At 46.4% G+C, this 22,230-nt stretch overlaps 1 protein-coding gene across 3 annotated transcripts in view; it reads left to right on the forward strand.

Annotated features, from left to right (window-relative positions):
- Window positions 1–10,674: 10,674 nt before the first annotated feature.
- The window catches only part of GK5 (glycerol kinase 5), a 93,441-nt gene continuing 81,885 nt past the window's right edge, over window positions 10,675–22,230 (forward strand). Inside the window, exon 1 of one of the 3 annotated variants that reach the window (XM_051859010.2) lies at window positions 10,675–10,939. In XM_051859010.2, coding sequence (XP_051714970.2) covers window positions 10,793–10,939 — 147 coding nt within the window. In that variant the 5' untranslated portion in view covers window positions 10,675–10,792. The remainder of the gene's footprint in view (window positions 10,940–22,230) is intronic. The other 2 variants (XM_017346816.3, XM_008266275.4) reach the window with 2 other exon arrangements.

Genomic DNA, 22,230 nt, shown 5'->3' on the forward strand with positions numbered 1-22,230 from the left:
GGCGCTGCAGGCGGAGGATTAGCCTAGTGAGCCGTGGCGCCAGCCTGGCTGTTCCTCTTCTGTCTGATTCAGCTCCCTGCTTTGGCTTGGGAAGGCAGTGGAAGATGGCCTGAGTGGTAGAGCCCCTGTACCTACATGGGAGACAAAGAGGAGGTTCCTGGCTCCTGGCTTCGGGTTGGCCCAGCTCCTGCTGTTGAGTGAACCAGCAGATGGAAGACCTTTCCCTGTCCCTCTCTCCATGACTCTACCTCTCAAATAGATACACAACATCTTAAAAACAAATGAATTTTGAACTTATGTAATCTAATGATCTGAAGCCCAATATATGAACTACTTTCTTATATCCTTATTATCCTATTGAATTTGAATCATGCCAAATCATTTCAGGTCATTTGTGTTCAATTTTTCTCATGGCCACTTGTGAATTTCTCACTATTAATGAGTGACCTTGGGGCATTATAATAAGGAAATAATTGCATATAAATGGAATCGTATCTCTTTATCTTCAACCAAAAATGTTTTTCCCTTATTATCTCTATTTTAACAACCAGCATTGTCCCTATCATATATAAGGACAGATAATATATCTAAAGAAGGGGGGTATCGGGGGCCAGCATGGTGGGGCGTAACAGTTAAAGCCGCCACCAGAGAAGCCAGAATCCTACATGGGCACCAGTTTGTGTCCCTGCTGCTCTATTTCTAATCCATCTACTGCTGATGGTTTGCAAACCTATGGTGGCCCATAGGTTTGAGTCCCTGCCACCCACGTGGGAGACTGAATGAAGCTCCACGCTCCTGGCTTCAGCTTGGCTCAGTCCTGGCCATTGCGGCCATATGAGGAGTGAAACAGTATATGGAAGATATCTCTCTCTCTCTCTCTGTCTCTCCCTCTCTGTGATTCTGACTTTCAAACAAATAAATAAGTCTTCTTAAAAGAAAAAAAAAAAAAAAAGGAAGGAAGGGGGTATTTACGTAATGATTACAGAATTCTCAAATGTTAAAAATGAAAATATCAGTATATGGTTAGGCTGAAAGGCCTGCGAGAGCCTTTCAGTCATGGAAAGACAAGACTCTGTGACAAAAAAATATCCTACACGGAGGATCTTTGTGAAAGCACAGAGGAAAGGAAGGGTCATCAAAGAAGGAGACACTCTTCTCTGAAGGGAGGAGAGAACATCCACTTTGCTTATGGCGGTGTCCAAATACCAATGGAGTCTATGGTCACAAAAGGCTTCCATAGCCTTGGCAGCCCAGGGCAAGAGCCTCAGATGATCACTGACATCATAAATAAGAGTGTTAATTGTTAAAGGAACAACAGAAGTCACTGTGCACTTGCTCCCCATATAGGACCTCTGTCCCTAATGAATTGTACTATGAGAATCGACTGCAAATTCTCCTCCCAAACTGTACTCTATACGATGTGTGTGGGTGTGGTGCAAATTGTTGAAGTCTATGATTAGCATAGAGTTGGTCCTCTGTATGTAAAGTCCTACTAAAAATGAACCATAATGAAGAAGGAGATGGGAGAGGGAATGGGAGGTGGGATGGGAGCTGGCGGGGAGGAATATGGGGAAAGGACCCCTGTATTCCTAAAGTTGTATCTATGTAAAAATGCATTCATTAAATAAAAAAATTTTAAAAAAGAGAAAATGTCAGTATAGGTGATGCTCATTATTAATTATCACATTTGTGAATCGGTCTACTTGCCAAAATTTATTTGTAATGCCCAAATCAATAGTTGTAGTGTAGCATTTCACTTAAAAACCACTTGCAGTGCTTTCATGGTCATTTGTAGACATGTGTAGAGCAGCGAACGATTTGAGTCACTGGACATGCATATTCCTGGCTGAGCTCAACCAATGCGACTCTCAGCCTCCTTGCCTCAGCTCTCACACTAAAAATGGATGTCCCTTCTATTGTCTATTTAGAACTATGTTTTTTGCATTTTTCTGCAGTTTTGCTGTTTAAACTGGCCCCCAAGTGCAGACCTGAAATGCTCACGGATGCTTGTTAGCATAAGAAGGCTGTCTAGGGGGAGGAAATGCATGCGCTAGATCAGCTTTGTTGAGACTTAAGTTAGAGCACCGGTGGCTGTGGGTTAAATGTTAATGAATCAACAGTGCATATTCAGTCAGGTGTCTTTAAATGGAAACATAAAAAAGGGTTATGTATTAATTGACAAAAATATAATCAAACACTTGCAGGAACCAAACTCCTGTACTTCCTCTTGAGAAGTGGTTCAATATTTGCTAATGCAGTGTCAATAGTGACTGTATGCAGCACAGCTACCTTGAATGATGAGAATTAACTCTTTTGAAGAATTATTTTTCAGCTAAAGTCCAGTGTTCATTGTTTCTGTATTCTCATTTCTACTTTCTTTTGCGTTTTGAATTAATTTGAGCTTTATTCAAAGTTCTAATCTCCTTTATAGTAATAAAACATTATAGTTTTGAGCTACAATTTGAGAAATAGTCTTACTCAATTTATTTTGAGGCAGGTCTTTTTTACATGCCAGAATGAACTGTAAACCTGCCTACTAGAGGTCCCCATTGCCAACAATAATATGAAACAGTTCATGGTACTTAGTTTTATGTGTGTGTGTCATTGAAGTGAAAGCCTCCAGGGCCACACAGCTTGCTCCTGTGTCATCAGGATTTGGAGTCCAATTTAAAGTCAGTGTGGAAATGGAAGTTTCTAGAATGACTGAGCTCAATCTGCTAAGTGTAAGAATTCTGAGTTATATATGCAGATGGCATCACCTTATGCTCATTATAAAGATTTTGGAGTAACGAGGAAACGGGAGCTTTTGGGGTGACGGAAATATTCTCTAGCTTGATGAGGGTGCTAGGTTCACAGCTGTGGACATCTGTCAAAACCCACAAACCGTATATCTCAGTAAATGTGACTTTCAAAGCAGAGGAACCTTGTGGCACTTGGGAAGACAGTGATGTCAGCAGAGGCTAAGCAGTGTGTGGGCGAGCAGCCCTTCCTGTTCACTCAGGCAAAAGGCTGAGCCAGGAACCTTTATGACTGAAAACTTACTTTGAATCCAGTAATGTGGCTTTTTTTTTTTTAATCTCTTCTGTATTATCACTCTTTCTTTTGGATTTTTAATTGCCTAGACATAGTCAAAATTTTCTTTCCTCCACCCAAATAAAATTCAGACAAGATTTTCACAATGTCCTTAGTTGAAAAGAAATCTTCTGACCATGAGTGCGCAAACACTGGCAAAAGAGTAAAGCTGGAGTTGCTTATGTTGACGATAATGAAAAAATAAATAAACCACGATTTATGTAACCAGGAGGTTATGAAGGAAACATTCTCCTGTGTGGTTGCCTGGTGCTAACAACCACAAAGGACTCCAACAGAACCACATCTTTGCACAAAGGCAATTGTAACCTTAAACAAAAATACTTCTGGGGCTGGCGTTGTAGCATAGCGGGTAAAGATGCTGCCTGTGCTACCAGCATCCCACATGGGCTGCGGTTCAAGTCCTGGCTACTCCATTTCTGATCCAGCTTCCTGCTAATGGCCTAGGAAAGCAGCCTAGGCCAGCCCAGGTGCTTGGGCTCCTTCACCCATGAGGAAGACTGGGAAGAAGCTCCTGGCTTCAGGCCAGCCCAGTTCCAACTGCTATGGCCATCTGGGGAAAGGAAGCAGTGGATGGAAGACCTCGCTCTCTGCGTCTCTCCCTCTCTCTGTAACTCTGCCTTTCAAATAAATAAATACATCTTTTCTGCAAAAACATTTGCCCACCAATGGTGTGTTCAACCTCAGACTGGCTCAGCTTTATTATTAATCTTTGTGGCCAAGGAGTACTGTTTTAGGGCATTTTACACAATACTCTTCATATCTGCCTTTAAAAACGCCCCGTTACCCCTTAGAATATGATCATAGCTTACCTCGGCTTGTGTATTCCCATCATAAAAGCCCTGCTGTTCCTAAGCAAATGGGACCATTCTTTGGAAGAATCTCTTTCTGATGGTCACTTGGGTTGACAAGTGAAACACCAGGATTGAGAGGAGCAGGGAGGTTGGCTATTCCTCTTAAGCAACAGCCTATCTTTAGGACTTCCCAGGCTCTGGGTGCTCATTAACATAAAAGCAGGCTAACAAGTGGGTGGACATGCTACTCCCTCCTTCCTACAACATAGGCAGCTGAGTGAGTGAGCGAGTGAGTGAGATTTCCTGCCACCTAATACACTTCAGGAGGGGGAATTTAAGAGGTAGAGGAACCAGCCTGCTCAAGTTTCTGACTCTGCATGTTTCTTCAGGGCATGAGGATGGGCAGACATGAGCGACAGGCGTGGCACCCTGACTTGGTTCCCTTCCATTCAATGGTAATCCTTGCTTTCATTTAAAAAAAAAAAAAAAGATTTGTTTGCTGGTTTATTTATTTGGAAGGCAGAAACACAGAGGGAAGAGGAGAAAGATTCTCTACTGATTCTCTTCTACTGATTCAATCCACAAGCAGCTGCAACAGCCAGGGCTGTGCCAAGCTGCAACCAGAAGTCAGGAACTCCATCCGGGGCTCCCATTTGGGTGGCAGGGGCCCAAACACTGGGGCCACCATCTGCTGCTTTCCAGGCACATTAGCTGGATCAGAAGTGGAAGAGCCAGGACTTGAACTGGAGCTCTGGTGGCAAGCAGCAGGTTCACCCCAGTGCCACCACGCAGGCCCTTCAGTGATCATCATTTCTAAGTCTCCCTGAAGTTTGGCCATAAAGAGGCCACCGTTCCCTGGTTTCCCCCAGGGTTAGGCAGTGCTAACCCAGCACTAATACGGGAGGCTGAAGAAGCCAGCCTAGGACAGGATGGTGTCCATGCTGTTAGGTTTGTATAAACATCTGGAAGGCATAATATGTTCATGTTTACCTTTGGAATCAAGGGGTTTCCAGCCCTCTAAAGAACTGCGGTCCAGGGGGAAGAATTCCGCTTCCTTCAGGTTCTTGGCTGTGCACACTGCAAGGGGTTAATCCTTACTGGAACAACAGAAATCCACCTCTGGGTTCTGTGGATAACAATAAGAGAACACTGGGGCCGGCGCTGTGGTGTAGTAGGTTAATCCTCCGACTGCGGCACCAGCATCCCATATGGGCGCCAGTTCTAGTCCTGGCTGCTCCTCTTCCAGGCCAGCTCTCTGCTGTGGCCCAGGAGTGCAATGGAGGATGGCCCAAGTGCTTGAGCCCTGCACCCACATGGGAGACCAGGAGAAGCACCTGGCTCCTGGCTTCGGATTGGCGCAGCGTGCCTGCCATAGTGGCTATTTGGGGGGTGAACCAACAGAAGGAAGACCTTTCTCTCTGTCTCTCCCTCTCACTGTCTGTAACTCTACCTCTCAAATAAATAAATAAATAAGTAATCTTACAAAAAAAAAAAAAAAGAGTGAGAACACTAGGGGTTGTATATGTCAGCACAGTTGCAGCAACTGGCACAGCCCACACTCACATGACTTCTTCCTGATAGAACAGTGACCTTCACATACTTTCTGATCCAGCCCAGGAACTGTGCCCAACTTTCTTGAGAGAGTAGGAGGCCAGCACAGAGAGCTATAATCCTGGGCCCACTGTAAGAGTACAAAGTGTAAGGGGTGACAGCAGTGGGGAAAGAGCCACTGAGGGCAGCCACACCCAGAATCTGAGGGGAAGCAGCAGCCAGTCCAGATGACGGTCAAGGCCACCATGTGATGAAGCTCACAGCAGCAGTAGCCTCTGGATCGAGAACCAACCAACCTGACCCACAAGCAAAGGGGCCTTCGGAAGCCTTGGGGCCCTGTCCCCTGTAGCTCACATACTTCTTCCCGTGAGGGCAGAAAGAGATTCGTATTTCCTTTTGTGCCTTGCCTGCTAGGGAAGCCTGAAACAAAGTTCTATGAAAAAACTTCCTCTAGTCAGGGTTTTCCTGTATCTTGAGCCTACCCCTCACTCCTCAGTTCTCGCTTTGATTTTTGTCTAAAAGTTCTCTTTTACTTCCAGACCTCAGTGGACATCAGGCCTGAGCATTTGAAGCTCTTCGTTCTCATTCTTTCTGACTCAGCTGCTCCAGGGAGTGAATGGGTTCAACAGCCAGGCAGGCTGGGACTTCAGCGGAGCAGTGGTGAGGAAGGAGCAGGGCTAGAGCATTAGGAAGCAGCCAGCCGATGGGGCAGGTCCCAAGGAGAGAAGCCACTGATAAAACTGTCACTCTCACAGAGTTGACCAGGGAAGACAGACTCAGTCTCAGCTGATGGCAGAATCGGGGGGCTCTAGCAGGAATCAGGAAATACCATGGCAGCATTCTGGACCCCCGAGTGGAACTCAGAAGACAGAGTTCAGGTCTTAGGAAGGAAGGAATTTCTGAAGACCATTTCAGGGGATGAGGAGGATGGAGGTGTTGTGAGACCTAAAATGTGTACAATGTATGGGTTCACTCTGGGAAAACAAACACAGAAATGTAAATGGTGTAAGTCATAGAGTGCAGCATTGGCTAGGGCTCTCCTGAAGGGCTTGGTAGGGCCATGCAAGTGAGGGGCCGAAGGGCAAGCTTCATTCCCTTCATGGCACGTCTACCTTGGTCCCACAGAGGGGTTCAGGCTAAGGCTCCAGACACAGTCAAGTCAGGAAACTGAGGCAGAAAATCATCCTAAAATAGGTTGGGCTCATAGATCAAGGGTTAAGAGAAAGACGGCTTGTTGTTCATGTGGTTATCCAGGGCAGCCAGCCCAACTCCAGGCCTCACATACAGGCCAGACAGTCTTCATCATACGATGGCCTGGCCAGATTAGCACAGGGCAAAAGATAAGGCTCAGGGCCTCTGTGTCTTGTGACCAAGTGAAGCAGGCAATGAGGTCTGGTAGGGACTTGCACACAATAATGCATTTGTTCATTCAGTCTTTTCTTGCCTACTTTCTGTGGCATAGAGGAAAAACAAGACCAAGGCCTATCTTTGCCCTCAAGGTGCTCACTACTGAACTGCAGCAACCTACACCTCAACATGATGTGGCCAGAGTTCCCAAAGGAAGTCACCTGCAGGCCCCAAGAACCTCGGAAGAGTAGTGAAGAGAATGCTGGGACAAAGATTAGGTCCAAGACATTGCCAGGAGCACCTGATGGGGCACTGCTGTCCTTGAGACTTCTTAAAGGAGTAGGATGACCTGTTGTTCTGGTTTGCACTGTCCTGGTTTTAGCATTCAAAGTCCTGGGTTCCAAAAAACTCCCCAATCATGGGAAACCTGGGACAGTTGGTCTCTATAGAAGGGATAGGTCTCAGACCTGAACTACCATTCATTTCCCTTTGGCATGTGACAGGGAATGGTGACTATCACATACCTTTTGATTCGGCAACTCAAGAGCTGTATCCAGTCTTCCTGAGAGGGTGGGAAGCTGGTACACCGAGTTGCAATCCTGGGCCTGCTCTAAGAAGATAAAGAAGCAACAGTGGTGGGGAAAGAGCCTGGGAGAGCAGCCAAGGCCAAAATCTGAGGAACACAAGCAGCCGGTCCAAGATGAAGGTCAGGGTCACAAGGTGAAAACGCTCACAATAGCAGTAGTCTCTGAGTCAAGAACAATGAACTGAACTGACGCACTAGGAAAGGAGTGTTTGTGGGCCCTGCAGCCCATATATTTCTTCCCCTAAGGGCAGAGCGGGGTGAGGGGTGCTAGCAGAGAGCAATGAATATGGAAGGAATACAGCATTTCTTTCTCTCTCCCAGGCCCTTCCTCAGGAGCAGCAGTCAGTCCCCTTAAGAGGAATCAGCTCTGAACTTTTTGTCTGAGATCTTCATATTTAGTTTACCCTACACCCAGCAAGTTACCTGCAAACTTTTGCAAGCAGAAAGCATCTTCCTTGGAAGATAGCATTCATCATGGTCTCAAGAGTTTTTCAAGATACTGAAATGGTTTAAGAAACACCTGACCAAGTGATTTTTTTTTTTAAAGAAGATTGGTTTATTTATTTGAAAATCAGAGTTACAGAGATAGGAGAAACAGAGAATCTTCCATTCGTTAGCTAACTCCACAAATGGCTGCAATGGCCAGAGCGGGGCTGACCCAAAGCCAGGAGCCAGGAGTTTCTTTTGGTTCTCCCACATGGGTGCAGGGGCCCAAGAACTTGGGTCATCTTCCACTGCTTTTCCAGGCCATAGCAGAGAGCTGGATCTGAAGTGGAGAAGCTGTGACTTGAACCAGCACCCATATGGGATACCTGCACTAAAGGCAGTGGTTTTACTCACTATGCCACAGAACCAACCCCTATGTTCATTTTGTAGGTATTAATATTGAATATTGATGGGAGACTTTTCTCTCTCCCCCTTTGCCTCTGTCTCTAACTATGCCTTTCAAATACATAAATATGGAAAAAAAAATCAGGGATCATCCCTAAAAAATGAACATGAAATGTCATAGCTCAAGAAACTCAATAAATATCATTTTGAGAAATATGCTAAATGTCAACTTCAGACTATACAAGGGCAAAAGTTTTCTCTGTTGTGAATGGGGAACTGTGGCAATTAATCTTGGGTGTTAACTATTTTAGGCTATTTGGACACTACATGGTTGCTCAGTCTTTGCCATGAAGGTGCTTGTTTAGGTGTGATTAGCATTTAAATCAGCCCCCCCACCCCCGTGGGCAGGTTAACCCACTGCCTGCAGCACCAGCATCCCACATGGGTGCCCAGTTTGAGTCCCAGCTGCTCCATTTCCAATCCAGCTCCCTGCTAAAGTCCAAGGGCCCCTGCAACACAGGTGGGAGACCTGAAAGAAGCTCCTGGCTGTGGCCTGGCCCAGCCCCAGCCATTTCAGCTATGTGGGGAGTGAACCGTGGATGAACGATCGCTCTGTCTCTCCTTCTCTCTCATTAACTCTTTCAAATAAATAAATCTTTTTTAAAAAACACTTAAATCAATGGTCATTGAGGAAAGCAAATTACCTTTCCTAATGTGGGTAAGCCTCATTCATTCAGTTGAAAGCCTTAAGAGCAAGCACTGAGATTTCCAAAGAAAGAATTCTCACCGGGCGTCATCACAATCTGCCTGAATTTCCAGCTCGCCAGCCTGTCCTTTAGACTTCCAGGACTTGCTGGGCCCCACCATGGCGTGAATCACTTTCTTAAAATAAACCTTCTTTCTCTGCCTTATTGGTTCTATTTATCTGGAGAACCCTGACTAGGGCAGGACTCATTAGTCTGTATTTCAAATTACAATACTGAGAATTCTCTCTCACACACATACACACTCCTGAACAAAATGGTTAGTGCTGGTAACAGTAGACCTGAAGCCATTTAGAACAAATCGGTACTACAGGACAGGGTATAAAGCTTCAAGTTATAAGGCCAAAACGCCAATCTGGTTAAACTGGTAAAAAGCAAGTTGGTTACAAGGACACCCTGACCAACAGAATGACTGGCTTATGATACTTTTTTTTTAAAAGATGTATTTAATTATTTGTTTTAAAAGATTTTTTTATTTATTTGAAAGTCAGAGTTACACAGAGAGAGGAGAGGCAGAGAGAGGGGTCTTCCATCTGATGGTTCACTCCCCAATTGGCTGCAATGGCCAGAACTGTGCAGATCCGAAACCAGGAGTCAGGAGCTTCTTCCAGGTCTCCCATGAAGGTGCAGGGGCCCAAGGACTTGGGCCATCCTCCACTGCCCTCCCAGGCCACAGCAGACAGCTGGATCGGAAGTGGAGTAGCCAGGTCTCGAACAGGCACCCATATGGGACATCGGCGCTTCAGGCCAGGGCGTTAACCCGTTGCGCCACAGCGCCGACCCTCAAAGATGTATTTATTTGAAAAGCAGAGTGGCAGAGAATCTTACATCAACTGGTTCACTCCCCCAAAAAGCCACAAGAAAGCCAGAAGCCAAACACTCCACCCAGGTCTCCCAAGTGGGTGCAGGGCCCCCAGCCCTTGGGCCATCTTCCTCTGGTGCTTTTCCAGGTGCTTCAGTAGGGGGCTGGATCTGAAGTGGGGCTCCACGGATTGAACCTGGGCTTCGATATGGGATGCCTGCACCATCGCAGCTTAACTGGCTGCACCGCAAAGCCTGCCCCCGTTCTCGGGAGATCACTCTGCACTGTTACACACCTTCACAGAAAGCACATATGCATCCCACTCTGACAAACCTAGGTACTCCCAGGTGACGCTGCAATGGAGGGCGGGCGGAGCAGGCTGCACCACCCGGCCACTGCCCGCGGAAGGCAGGTGCAGGGCGTCTGCACCGAGCCCGGGCGGGACGTGAGTGTCCACCCAGCGCCTCAGGGCCCTCCGTCCTCTCCGGCCAGCGCTCGGGCCGCCTGCACCATGCGTCGTACTCGTCTTTCGTGTACCATGTATTTATTGACGCGTGAGATTCGTTCAAACGCTCCCACGTCTTCAGAGAAGTCTTGGTGGACCCCGCAGTTTATTAATAAACACTTTCGGCCGGACCTCGAGTTTGAAGTCACTTTCCTTTTCCTAGTACTAGAGGCGGCTTCAAGGTGTTAGGAGTTACTAGAGAAAGAATTATAAGGGCTAAGGCAGCGCCCAGCTCAGCCCACGCGGGCAGCACGGAAGGCAGAGAGAATTCTGACTCAAGGCTGCGACCACACCCCTCTGCCCTGCGCCCGCCCACGCAGCCCCGGGCGCGCGGCCGTGACGTCACGGCGCCAGGCGGGGCCCGCGGAGGGGCGGGGCCGCCCGCGGATCTCGCGGTCGGGGGCGGGCCGGGGGCGGCGGCCCGGCAGGGCGCGCTCGGCCCCTGAGGTGCGGCCGCTCATAGCGCGCCGGCTCGGGGGAGGCGGCGGCGGCGGCGGCGGCGGAGCGACGTGCAGGATCAGGATGTCTGGGCTGCCCGGCGGCCCGGAGCAGAGCGCGCCCGACGCGCCGCGCGCTGGCTTCGTGCTGGGGCTGGACGTGGGCAGCTCTGTGATTCGCTGCCACGTCTATGACCGGGCGGCGCGGATCCGCGGCTCGAGCACTCAGAAGGTGACCCGGCAGCGGGCGTCGGGGCGCGGGCCTGGGGCTCGCGGAGCACCCGGGATGGGGGCTGCGGGCGGCGAGCCGGCGGGTCTGCCTCACTCGGTCTGCACGCGTCCACCTGCCGCATCGGAGGGCCCTCGGTCCTTGGATCCCCGCCCTCCCTCCCCGGGCTGGACTGAACCCCGCACGCCCTTCCAGCCAGGCTGAGGCGCGAGGGGCCCGGCGTGGGGCCCGGGACCGCCCGCTCGCTTCCTGTCACCTGGGGGATTCGCCTCCCGTCCTTACCCGGGTGGGACTGAAGTGATTGGCGGGGCAGAACTGGGCAAGCAGCGCGTTTGCAGCCCGAGGGCGGTTTGTGATTTGCTTGAATTTTTTCTGCATTTCCTTGATAGACCTCCAAGTCCGTCTTTACGTACATTTTCATTGCTCAAGTCTTGATATAATTTAAATTTGTTTATCCTTCAGTGGTCACCATTACTGACTACTGATTGTTCACCCAACCTGCTGACCCCCTTGCGTATCAGAGGTAGGGACTGTGTGGTCATTGAGAATTCCCGTCGATATCTCCTGCTTTGAGAAACCTACCAGTCTTGGTTGGTTGTTGCTAGTAAAGCCTGGAACTGTTGATAAAGTTGGTCAGCAGCCAGCCAGTTGGTATTCTTTGTTCTTATTTTAATGATGTGTTATTGGAATAATGCTTATTGGCAAATCACACTTTTTGGATCTGCCACTCTTTTTTTCTTCTTTCCAACACAACATCTTTTTAAGTTAGGAGTGTTAGGGAGGACAGGAGCCATCAGGTACCATTTCCAGCAGCCTTTTTCCACCCTCACGGAGATCTTTCTCATCCCAGGAATAAGTCCAGCTGGAGTACAAGTAGTGACTGCTTTGAGCATTTGTCAACACTAAGCTTCCATTCAGGATTGCGGCCAGGACAGTGAGTGGAGACTGCAGCAGCTCGCCCGCCCCTTCCCTGATTAGCTGTGCAGGAACACTGCCCCCACACCCTCTCCCCACCCCCAGCCTCAAAGCACCGAGACAGGCAGACACTGCTGATGGTGTGCATCTTATCTGCTTTTTCTTTCTTCTTTCTCCATCCCTACCTTGCATACTCCTTACTTGAGACATCACCTGTTGCTTCCCAGGGCACACTTTAGCTGGAAACTGGCATCTTTAGGGGGAGTCGGGATTGGATCCCAGGCACTCTATTGTGGCATGCAGACATCCTAACTTTGTCTTAACTGCTTCTCCAAACATCTGTCCCTCCTTATCTTTTTGCAAGTCTTATCACAAACACAAGGATACTTTTTACCATCTCCCTTACAGTTCCAGACACAAAGTACTTTTGTTTTAGGGATTTATTTTTTAGAGATTTATTTATATATGTGGAAGACAGAGTTATAGAGAGAAAGAGGAAGGAGAGAGAGAAATCTGTGGCTGATTCACTCCCCAAATGGCTGCAATGGCCGAAGCTGGGCTGATTCCAAGCCAGGAGCCAGGATCTTCTTGGTCTCCCACAAGGGTGCAGGGGCCCAAGCACTTGGGCCATCCTCTGATGCTTTCCCAGGCACATAAGCAGGAAGCTAGATTGGAAGTGGAGCAACCAGCTCTTGAACTGACACCCATATGGGATGCTGGCATCACAGGTGGTGGCTTTACCCGCTATGCCACAATGCCCACCTCAGGAATTTTTTTTTAATTAAAAAAATTTTTTTTGACAGACAGAGTGGATAGTGAGAGAGAGACAGAGAGACAGAGAAAGGTCTTCCTTTTCCATTGGTTCACCTCCCAGTGGCCACGCCGGCAGCACGCTGTGGCCGGCGCACCTCACTGATCCGAAGCCAGGAGCCAGGTGCTTCTCCTGGTCTCCCATGGGGTGCAGGGCCCAAGCACTTGGGCCATCCTCCACTGCACTCCCGGGCCACAGCAGAGAGCTGGCCTGGAAGAGGGGCAACCGGGACAGAATCCGGCGCCCCAACCAGGACTAGAACCTGGTGTGCCAGCGCCGCAGGCAGATTAGCCTAGTGAGCCGCGGCGCTGGCCAGGATTTTTTTTTTAAATAGAAGAAATTGAAATATTTGGGACCAAAATGTGAAATAAATTATTAGAAAGTACAGAATTTCACAGTTGCTATATAATTTGGAGTGAACCCTTAGTTTTTTAGAAATGAAGCTAAGAATCTCAAACATGAAGCAAGATACCCATGAGTGGCAGGAACAAATAGAAAATTCTGGCCTTCCAAGGATGAAGCACTGTCTCAGATTAAAGAATGTATAGCAATGCCTCTTGAACTGTGGTGGAAGTTTACAACAGAACTTCCTAAGGTGTGGTTCTGGGACTACTGGGGTTGACAGAAATAAAACTAATTGTCTAGAAATTTGTGTAGCAATTTAGCAGAGCAGTTTCATACCTAATGTCTCTAACAGCAAAATAGTTGGCATCTTGTCATTCTTTCTGGAAAATCTTTTAGAAATTTATTTTTAAAATTGACCCACAATGAATAGAAATTAAATTTAAAAAGCATCAACTGATCCTTTAATCCAGATAGCTTGAGTTCTCTGGGAATAAGGTCTTGTTGGTCTACATTGCTACTTAACACCTGGTGTATTAACCTCATGGGTGCAGAATATTGAATTGCCGTTCAGGAATTAGGAATTCAGTTTACTTTGTGGGATTCTATGACCTGGACACAGAATTTGTCTTTTTTTTTTCTCAAGTGAAAGTAAACCTTTGCCAATGTTTGATGAAAGGAACACCATAATAGAAATGTAAAACCTCCCATGAAGGATTTAACTGATATTGCCAAATACACAGCTTCAAAAGAGAGAGAAAATGAAAAACAGAAAATATATCATACTTTTTTTTTTTTGACAGGCAGAGTGGACAGTGAGAGAGAGAGAGACAGAGAGAAAGGTCTTCCTTTGCCGTTGGTTCACCCTCCAATGGCCGCCGTGGCCAGCGCGCTGCGGCCGGCGCACCGCGCTGATCCGAAGCCAGGAGCCAGGTACTTATCCTGGTCTCCCATGGGGTGCAGGGCCCAAGTACTTGGGCCATCCTCCACTGCACTCCCGGGCCACAGCAGAGAGCTGGCCTGGAAGAGGGGTAACCAGGACAGAATCCAGCAGCCCGACCGGGACTAGAACCCGGTGTACCGGCGCCGCAAGGCAGAGGATTAGCCTAGTGAGCCGCGGCGCCGGTCTAATATATCGTATTTTAGAAACAAGAGGAAGATAGTCTGTGATTTTTTTTTTTTTTTTTGACAGGCAGAGTGGACAGTGAGAGAGAGAGACAGAGAGAAAGGTCTTCTTTGGCCGTTGGTTCACCCACCAATGGCCACTCCAGTGGTGTGCTGTGGCTGGCGCACCGCACTGATCTGAAGCCAGAGCCAGGTGCTTCTCCTGGTCTCCCATGGGGTGCAGGGCCCAAGCACTTGGGCCATCCTCCACTGCACTCCCGGGCCACAGCAGAGAGCTGGCCTGGAAGAGAAGCAACCGGGACAGAATCCGGCGCCCCAACCGGGACTAGAACCCGGGGTGCTGGTGCCGCAGGCGGAGGATTAGCCTATTGAGCTGCAGCGCCGGCCTATGATCTTTTATTATAAATTGCAACTGGGAGCCGTCCTTGTGGTGCAGGTTAAGCTGTGGCTCACTGGCCAGCAGCCTATATTAGAGCCCCAGTTCTACTGGGTGCTCTGCTTCCCATCCAGCTCCCTGCTAATGTGCCTGAGAAAGCAGAGGATGATGGTTCAAGTACTTGGGCCTTTGCTACCCTTATGGGAGACCTCAGTGGAGTTCTGAGTTCCTGGCTTCAGCCTGGTCAAGCCCTGGCTGTTGTCATTTAGGCAGTGAATCAGTAGATGGAAGATTCATTCTCTCTCTCTCTCTTTCTATCTCTGGGTTTGTTCCTCCCTTTCTATTACTCTGCCTTTCAAATAAATAATCTTTAGAGAGAGAGAGACAGAGAATTCCAAGCATGAACCTTTATATTTGGAGATTTGTACTAGGCGTCTCAGAAGATTTCAGCTCTGTTTCCATAGCGTTCACTTTTTCATGTTTAAGAGGAGAGAAGATTTATGGCAACCACCCCCCCCCCCCAATAGAACATCGTGCCAATATGAGAAACCATAAAAGAAAGTAACATCTTGGTTGGAGGAACAGGACAGAGTCCACCTCCAAGGGAACAGGGTGCTCTTTAGTACTGTGTGCCCTCTGTGGGTAGTATTCTCGTTTTGTTTTTAATCAACAAAAGACACTTCTTTCTTGACTTTGATAATATCCTTGATCTGGCTTTGTTTTGGTGCTGTGTAGAGGAACAGGTCTCACTGTGTCAACTTGTATGGGATGTTGTGAGCTGTCCAGGTTGGTGGAGTGGGAGGAAGTGACCTGGAAGGACCACTGTCAAGTCTGAAAGGCCCAAAACAGTGGTATCCACATTGAATTTCTGGGGATAAGGAAGTATTTGTTATAGTTGGTGCATTACCATCAGAGTCATAAAATCTTTTTTTTTTTTTTTTTTTTGACAGGCAGAGTGGACAGTGAGAGAGAGACAGAGAGAAAGGTCTTCCTTTTGCCATTGGTTCACCCTCCAATGGTCGCTGCGGCCAGCACGCTGCAGCTGGCGCACCGCGCTGATCCGATGGCAGGAGCCAGGTGCTTCTCCTGGTCTCCCATGCGGGTGCAGGGCCCAAGCACTTGGGCCATCCTCCACTGCACTTCTGGGCCACAGCAGAGAGCTGGCCTGGAAGAGGGACAACCGGGACAGAATCCAGTACCCTGACTGGGACTAGAACCCGGTGTGTTGGTGCCACTAGGTGGAGGATTAGCCTAGTGAGCTGCAGCGCCGGCCATAAAATCTTAATAGATGTTATTTGATGGAAAGGGAATAGATTTCATTACATCTTTGTTTCTGATAAGCTCACTGGGGAATAATAGATTTATTTTCCATGTCACCCTGTGTCACCTTTATGTTCCCCACATTGCCACTGTTTCCTCAGAGTTTCCTTTTTCTAAGCTTTACCCATTTCTTACATGTGAGAGATTTCCCCTACATTGTGATCTTGCTTAATTAACTGTTCATTTTTTTTTTTTTTTAATACCATGCCTTACCCTAACACAGCTATATCTGAAATTTGCCAGTGTGGAACTTCTCTGGTTCAGCTCCTCCAGAGGGCGGATCTCCTAGGTTCTACCGGGTTAGGGAGGTGTGGTGGTTTGGCAGGAAAAGAGGAATTGGCCATCCACAGAAAGACTGAATCTGCCCTATTCAGCCCCGGCTGGCTGAATTTCAGTGTTCAGAGGGTCTTCTAATTTCCAAGGTTCCACCTTAGAATCTCTTCCCTCTGAGAGTTTGCTCATATATTTCATTTTTGTTCATACATCTTGCCTTTTTAATGGAAAATCTAGGAAATCCTAGGCACTAGAGGACAAATGAACAAAAAGGACACATTCCCTGCCCTCTGGGTTCTCACCTTCTGAAGAATAGGAGACTGGTCTTATATATATATTTTTTATATTTTTTTAATGGCGTAATGGCTTGACCCTGCGTGAATGGGGCCAGGAGTTGAGCAGAGGCATAGTGTAATCCAAGCAGGGACTGAAGTACTGGCATTTTGTTCCCTGTTCTAAGCCGTGTACCACCTGTGCACTCACTGTTAATATCAAAGACATTTGTTAAAAATCTAGTCTGATCCTGTTTGCTCTCTTTCTCTTTTTCTTTGTGCCTTTGAACATTTTTTAGATTTACTTATTTATTTGAAAGAGTTATGCAGAGAGAAGAAAGAGAGATCTTTCATCCACTGATTCATTCCCCAAGTGGCCACGATGCCTGGTACTGGGCCAGGCTGAATCCAGGAGCCAGGAGCTTATTCTGGGATTCCTACCTGGGTGGCAGGGGCCCAAACATTTGGGCCTTCTTCTACTTATTTCCCAGGCCATTAACAGGGAGCTGGATGGGAAGTAGAGCAACTAGGAATTGAACTAGTGCTCACATGGGATGCCGGCATCACAGGTGGTGCCTTAACCGACCACGCCACACTGCTGGCCCTTAATGTTTTTCTTTTAGTAAAGTCTTGAGAAGAATTGGAAATAAATATATGTGTTCAAGCCATTGTTTTAATTTGAAATCATGATTTTTGTCAATTTTTTTTAATTTAACAAAATAAAATGGACTTTTTTGGGGGTATGGTTTTGGCCTATAAATTTTAGCAAATGTGTATGAGTAACCCAAAAAACTCTCTTGTGCCAGCTGTTTGTAATCATACCTCCCACCCCCATATCTAACTTCTGGTAACCACTGATCATGTTCTCAATGATATGGTTTTGTGTTTTTGAGGATGTCATGTAAGTGGTGTCATATCATAAGTAGTCTTTTGAGACCTTTTTTCAGTATTATGTCTTTGAGACTCATTCATGTTTGTTGAATATATCCATAGTTCATTCCTTTTTATTTCTGAGTCTATTATATGGATGTATATATTCATTTACTTCTTTTAACATTTGGTTTTTTCTCAGTTCTGGTGGTTATGGATAGCACAGTTATAAATATTTGTGTGCAGATTTTAATGGGAATATAGATTGTCATTTCTCTAGGATAAATACCCAAAAGTAGGATTCTTGGGTTGTATGGGAAGTGAACATTTACCTTAGTAAGAAATTGCCAGACTTTTCCTGAATGTTTATACCATTTTGCATCTTTACCAGCAATGTATCAAAGTTATAGTTGTCCCACCTCCTCATCAGTACTTGTTAGTTTAGTTATCCACAAATGAGTGGCAACTTATTGTGGCTTTCTTTTTTTAAAGATTTATTTATTTATTTGAAAGTCAGAGGTACACAGAGGGAAGGAGAGATAGAGAAAGAGAGGTCTTCCATCTGTTGGTGGTTCACTCCCCAGATGGCCACAATGGCCAGAGATGCACTGATCTGAAGCTAGGAGCCAGGAGCTTCTTCTGGGTCTCCCAGGTGGGTGCAGGGGCCCAAGGGCTTGGGCCATCTTCTATGGCTTTCCCAGGCCATAGCAGAAAGCTGGATTGGAAGTGGAGCAGCTGGATCTTGAATTGGTGCCTATATGGGATGCCGGCACTGCATATGGTGGCTTAACATGCTGTGCCACAGCTCTGGCCCCTTATTGTGGCTTTGATTTACATTTCCCTAATTGCTAATGCTGTTGAATACTTCATGTACATGTTTACCATCCATGTATTTTCTTTAGTGAAGTGTCTGTTCAAGTCTGTTCAAGTCTTTTGCCCATTTCTTTTTCTTTTTCTTTCTTTTTTTTTTTTTTTAAGATTTTCATTATTTATTTGAAGGGTAGAGTTAGAGAGAGAAGGAGAGACAGAGAGAAAGGTCTCTTATCTGCTGGTTCACTCCTCAAATGGCCACAACAGCCAGAGCTGAGCTGATCCGAAGCTTGGAGCCAGGAGCTTCTTCCGGGTCTCCCACGCAGGTGCAAGGACCCAAACACTTGGGCCATCTGCTGCTGCTTTCCCAGGCCATTAGCAGAGAGCTGGATCAGAAGCAGAAAAGCTGGGACTCAAAAAACCAGCGCCCATTTGGGATTCTGGTGCTGCAGGCAGAGGCTTAGCCTACTATGCCTGCCGGCCCTGGCCATTTCTTAATTGAGTTTTTTCCTTAACTGTTGAGTTTTGAGATTTCTTTATTTATTCTGAACATTACATACTGTTCTAGGTTTATGTGATTTGCAGATATTTTCTGTTAGCCTCTATTTATCTTTCTTTAAGAGTATCTTTCACAGAGAAATGTTTTTGACTTTGTGAAGTCCAGCTTACCGGTTTTTTATTTTATGAATACTACTCTACTTTTGGTGTCATACCTAAGAACTCTTTGCCTAACCCCAAGTCAGAAAAATGTTCTCATGTTTTAAATGTTTTCTCTAGTGTTTTACAGTTTTGTGTTCTGCATTTAGATCTTGATTGATTTTAAGTTAGTCTTTGTGTAAGCTATGTTTATGTTAAAGTTGATATGTTCACTTATGGATGGCCAATTTTTCCAATATGTTTATTTTAAAAAAACGATCTTTTCCTCATAAAATTGCTTTTGTCTTTTTGTCAAAAATCAATTGTCTATGTTTGTGCAGGTTTGTTTGTAAACTGTAAACTCTGTATTCTGGTTCAGTGATCTGTTTTCCTGTTTTTATGCCAGTAGCACACTGTTCTGGCTCTTGTAGCTTTATAGTAAACAATGAAAATGAATAATATGATTCTTCTTTAATTTTTGCTATTTTATATTTTTTCCCTTCCATATGCATTTTACAATCATTTTGTCTTTCTAGAAAAAAATCCTACTGGAATTTTGATGTAGAATTTTGATATAGAATTTTGATATAGAATTCTTGAATGATGGTCTTGTCTTTTAGAATTATTAAATGATGGCCGGCGCCACGGCTCACTAGGCTAATCCTCCGCCTGAGGCCCGGCACCCCGGGTTCTAGTTCTGGTCAGGGTGCCGAATTCTGTCCCGGTTGCCCGTCTTCCAGGCCAGCTCTCTGCTGTGGCCAGGGAGTGCAGTGGAGGATGGCTCAAGTGCTTGGGCCCTGCACCCCATGGGAGACCAGGATAAGTACCTGGCTCCTGCCATCGGATCAGCGCGGTGCGCTGGCCGCAGTGCGCTGGCCGCGGTGGCCATTGGAGGGTGAACCAACGGCAAAGGAAGACCTTTCTCTCTGTCTCTCTCTCTCACTGTCCACTCTGCCTGTCAAAAATAAATAAATAAAAGAAAAGAAAAGAAAAGAATTATTAAATGATGGTCTTTTCATATGGGATGCTGGTGTTGCAGCAAAGGCTTAACCTGTTACTCACAGCGCCAGCTCCCAGTTTTTAGCATTTTAATTATGATGTATCTGAGTGTGTAAGCCTTTGGATATATTCTGGTAGGGGTTTTTCAAGCTTTTCAGATATATAGATTTTAAATCTTTCACTGAACTTGGGAAGCTTTTAGCATTATAACTTTCCTAACATCACTTTTTTTCTGCACTGACAATTTTTTTTCTTCTTTAGAGATTCTGATTACACAAATATTAGACAATTTGCTATTATCACATACATCCCGGAGGCTTTTTTTTCCCATCTTCATCTTTTTAAATTAATTAATTTATTTGAAAGGCACAGAGGCTGAGAGAGAAATAGAGAAAGACAGAGGTCCTCCACTCACTGGTTAACCCTTCAATTGGGCGCAGTGGACGGAGCTGCACTGATCCAAAGCCAGGAGCCAGGAGCTTCCTCCAGGTCCCCCACGCAGGTGGAGGGGCCCAAGGACCTGGGCCATCTTCTATTGCTTTACCACGCCATAGTAGGGAGCTGGATCAGAAGTGGAGCAGCCGGGACTCGAACTGGCTTGAACTGGGATGCCGGCACTGCAGGTTGCGACTTTACTTGCTATGCCACAGAGCCGGCCCCACCCATCTTCTTTCCGTTCTTCAGATTAGATCATGTCCATTGATCTTTCTTCTCTTCTCTTTGTCATTAAGCCTATCCAGTAAGTTTTAAATTTTGATTATATCAATTTTCAAGTCTAATTTTTCTCAATGTTTTTAATTAATTAATTAATTAATTTTGCTAAGAAAAGTGTGTTTATATTTAAAATGTATAACATGATGTTTTGGTATTTTTACCTTTTTGGTATATTTGCCTCAGTGTATATCTACATAATGAAGTGGTTACTACAATTATCTTTAAAAAAATTTTTTTTAATTTATTTGACAAGTAGAGTTATAGACAGTGAGAGAGAGACACACAGAGAGAAAGGTCTTCCTTCCGTTGGTTCACTCCCCAAATGGCCGCCACGGCTGGCGCTGTGCCAATCCAAAGCCAGGAGCCAGGAGCTTCTTCCTGGTCTCCCAAGCGGGTGGAGGGGCCCAAGCACCTGGGCCATCCTCCACTGCCCTCCCAGGCCACAGTAGAGAGCTGGACTGGAAGAGGAGGAACTGGGACTAGAACCCGGCGCCCACATGGGATGCTGGGCTGCAGGCGGAGGATTAACCAAGTGAGCCACAGCGCTGGCCCCCTACAGTTGTCTTTGCTGAGAGTTTCTGTTTTTCCATTCATTTCAAGAATATTTTCATAATAGACACTTTAAAGTTTGTGTTGGGGTGGGCATTATGATGCATTGGATTAAGCCACTGCTTGGGACACTGCATCCCATATCAGAGTCCCTGGGACTGAGTCCCACTCTGCTTCCAATCCACTTTCCTGCTAATGTGCCTGGGAGGCAGCAGATGATGATGGCTCAAGTACTTAGTACCTGCCACCCAACATGGGAGACCCAGATTGAATTCCAAGCTCCTGCCTTTGGCCTGGTCCTGCCTGGGCTGTTGTGGGAATTTGGAGAGTGAACCACAGGATGGAGGATATCTCTCTCTCTCTCTCTCTCTCTCTCTCTCTCTCTCTGTCACTCTGCTTTACAAATAAAAAAAAAATCTTAAAAAATTAGTCTGTAGCAGAAAACTTGGCATTGCTGTCTGTTTCTTAACTTTTCCAATGTGAGTTAACATTTTTCCTGTGAACTACATTGATATTTTTCTTTCAGGAGATAATTATTGCAGTTGGGCTTAAGCCACAAATTCTGACCAGCTGTCTGTGACTGTAGTTTTAGTGTCAATTCTGTTTACTAAATATGGGTAGTACTGTTCAGATCTGCCCTGATTGTGTGCAACCTGGAGGCCAGTCTGGCACCTGGGCAGTAGCCCACCTCTTAGTTCTCTTCTTTTTTTTTTTTTTTTTTTAAAGTTTTATTTTTCTTTATTTGAAAAGCAGAGTGACAGAGAGGGAGGGATAGAAAGAGATCTGCTGTTTGTTGATTAATTCCCCCCAAATGGCTGTAACAGCTAGGGCTGGGCCAAGCTGAAATCAGGAGGCTGGAACTTCGTCCTGGTCTCTCACGTGGGTGGCAGGGGCCTGGCTCAGTAGCAGGGAGCTGGATCAGAAGCACAACAGCCAGAACTGGAACTATGGCTCGATATGGGACTGGCATTGCAGGCAGCAGCTTCACCCACTGCAACAACTGCTGGCCCCTTCATTCTGTCCCTAGCATCTTTGGTCTGCTGTTCAGGATTACATTCACCCATGTGCAACTTGGGATGAGCCTGAGAGTTCATTTACAACTTTCTGTGGTTTCTTTCCCAAGCTTCTCCCTCTCTGAGATCTTTCTGGTACTTTTTGATTCCCACAGCATCCCTTTTTGGTCCCTTGGCCAGAAAGCTGAGGCTTTGGCTACCCCCCACCCCCCAATCTTCTGGGTATAACTGGTGTCAAGTAGTGGGAGAGAGAAAAAGTAGCCATGGGA

The sequence above is a fragment of the Oryctolagus cuniculus genome, chromosome 4, assembly GCF_964237555.1.
Source record: "Oryctolagus cuniculus chromosome 4, mOryCun1.1, whole genome shotgun sequence".
Classification (NCBI taxonomy): Eukaryota; Metazoa; Chordata; class Mammalia; order Lagomorpha; family Leporidae; genus Oryctolagus; species Oryctolagus cuniculus.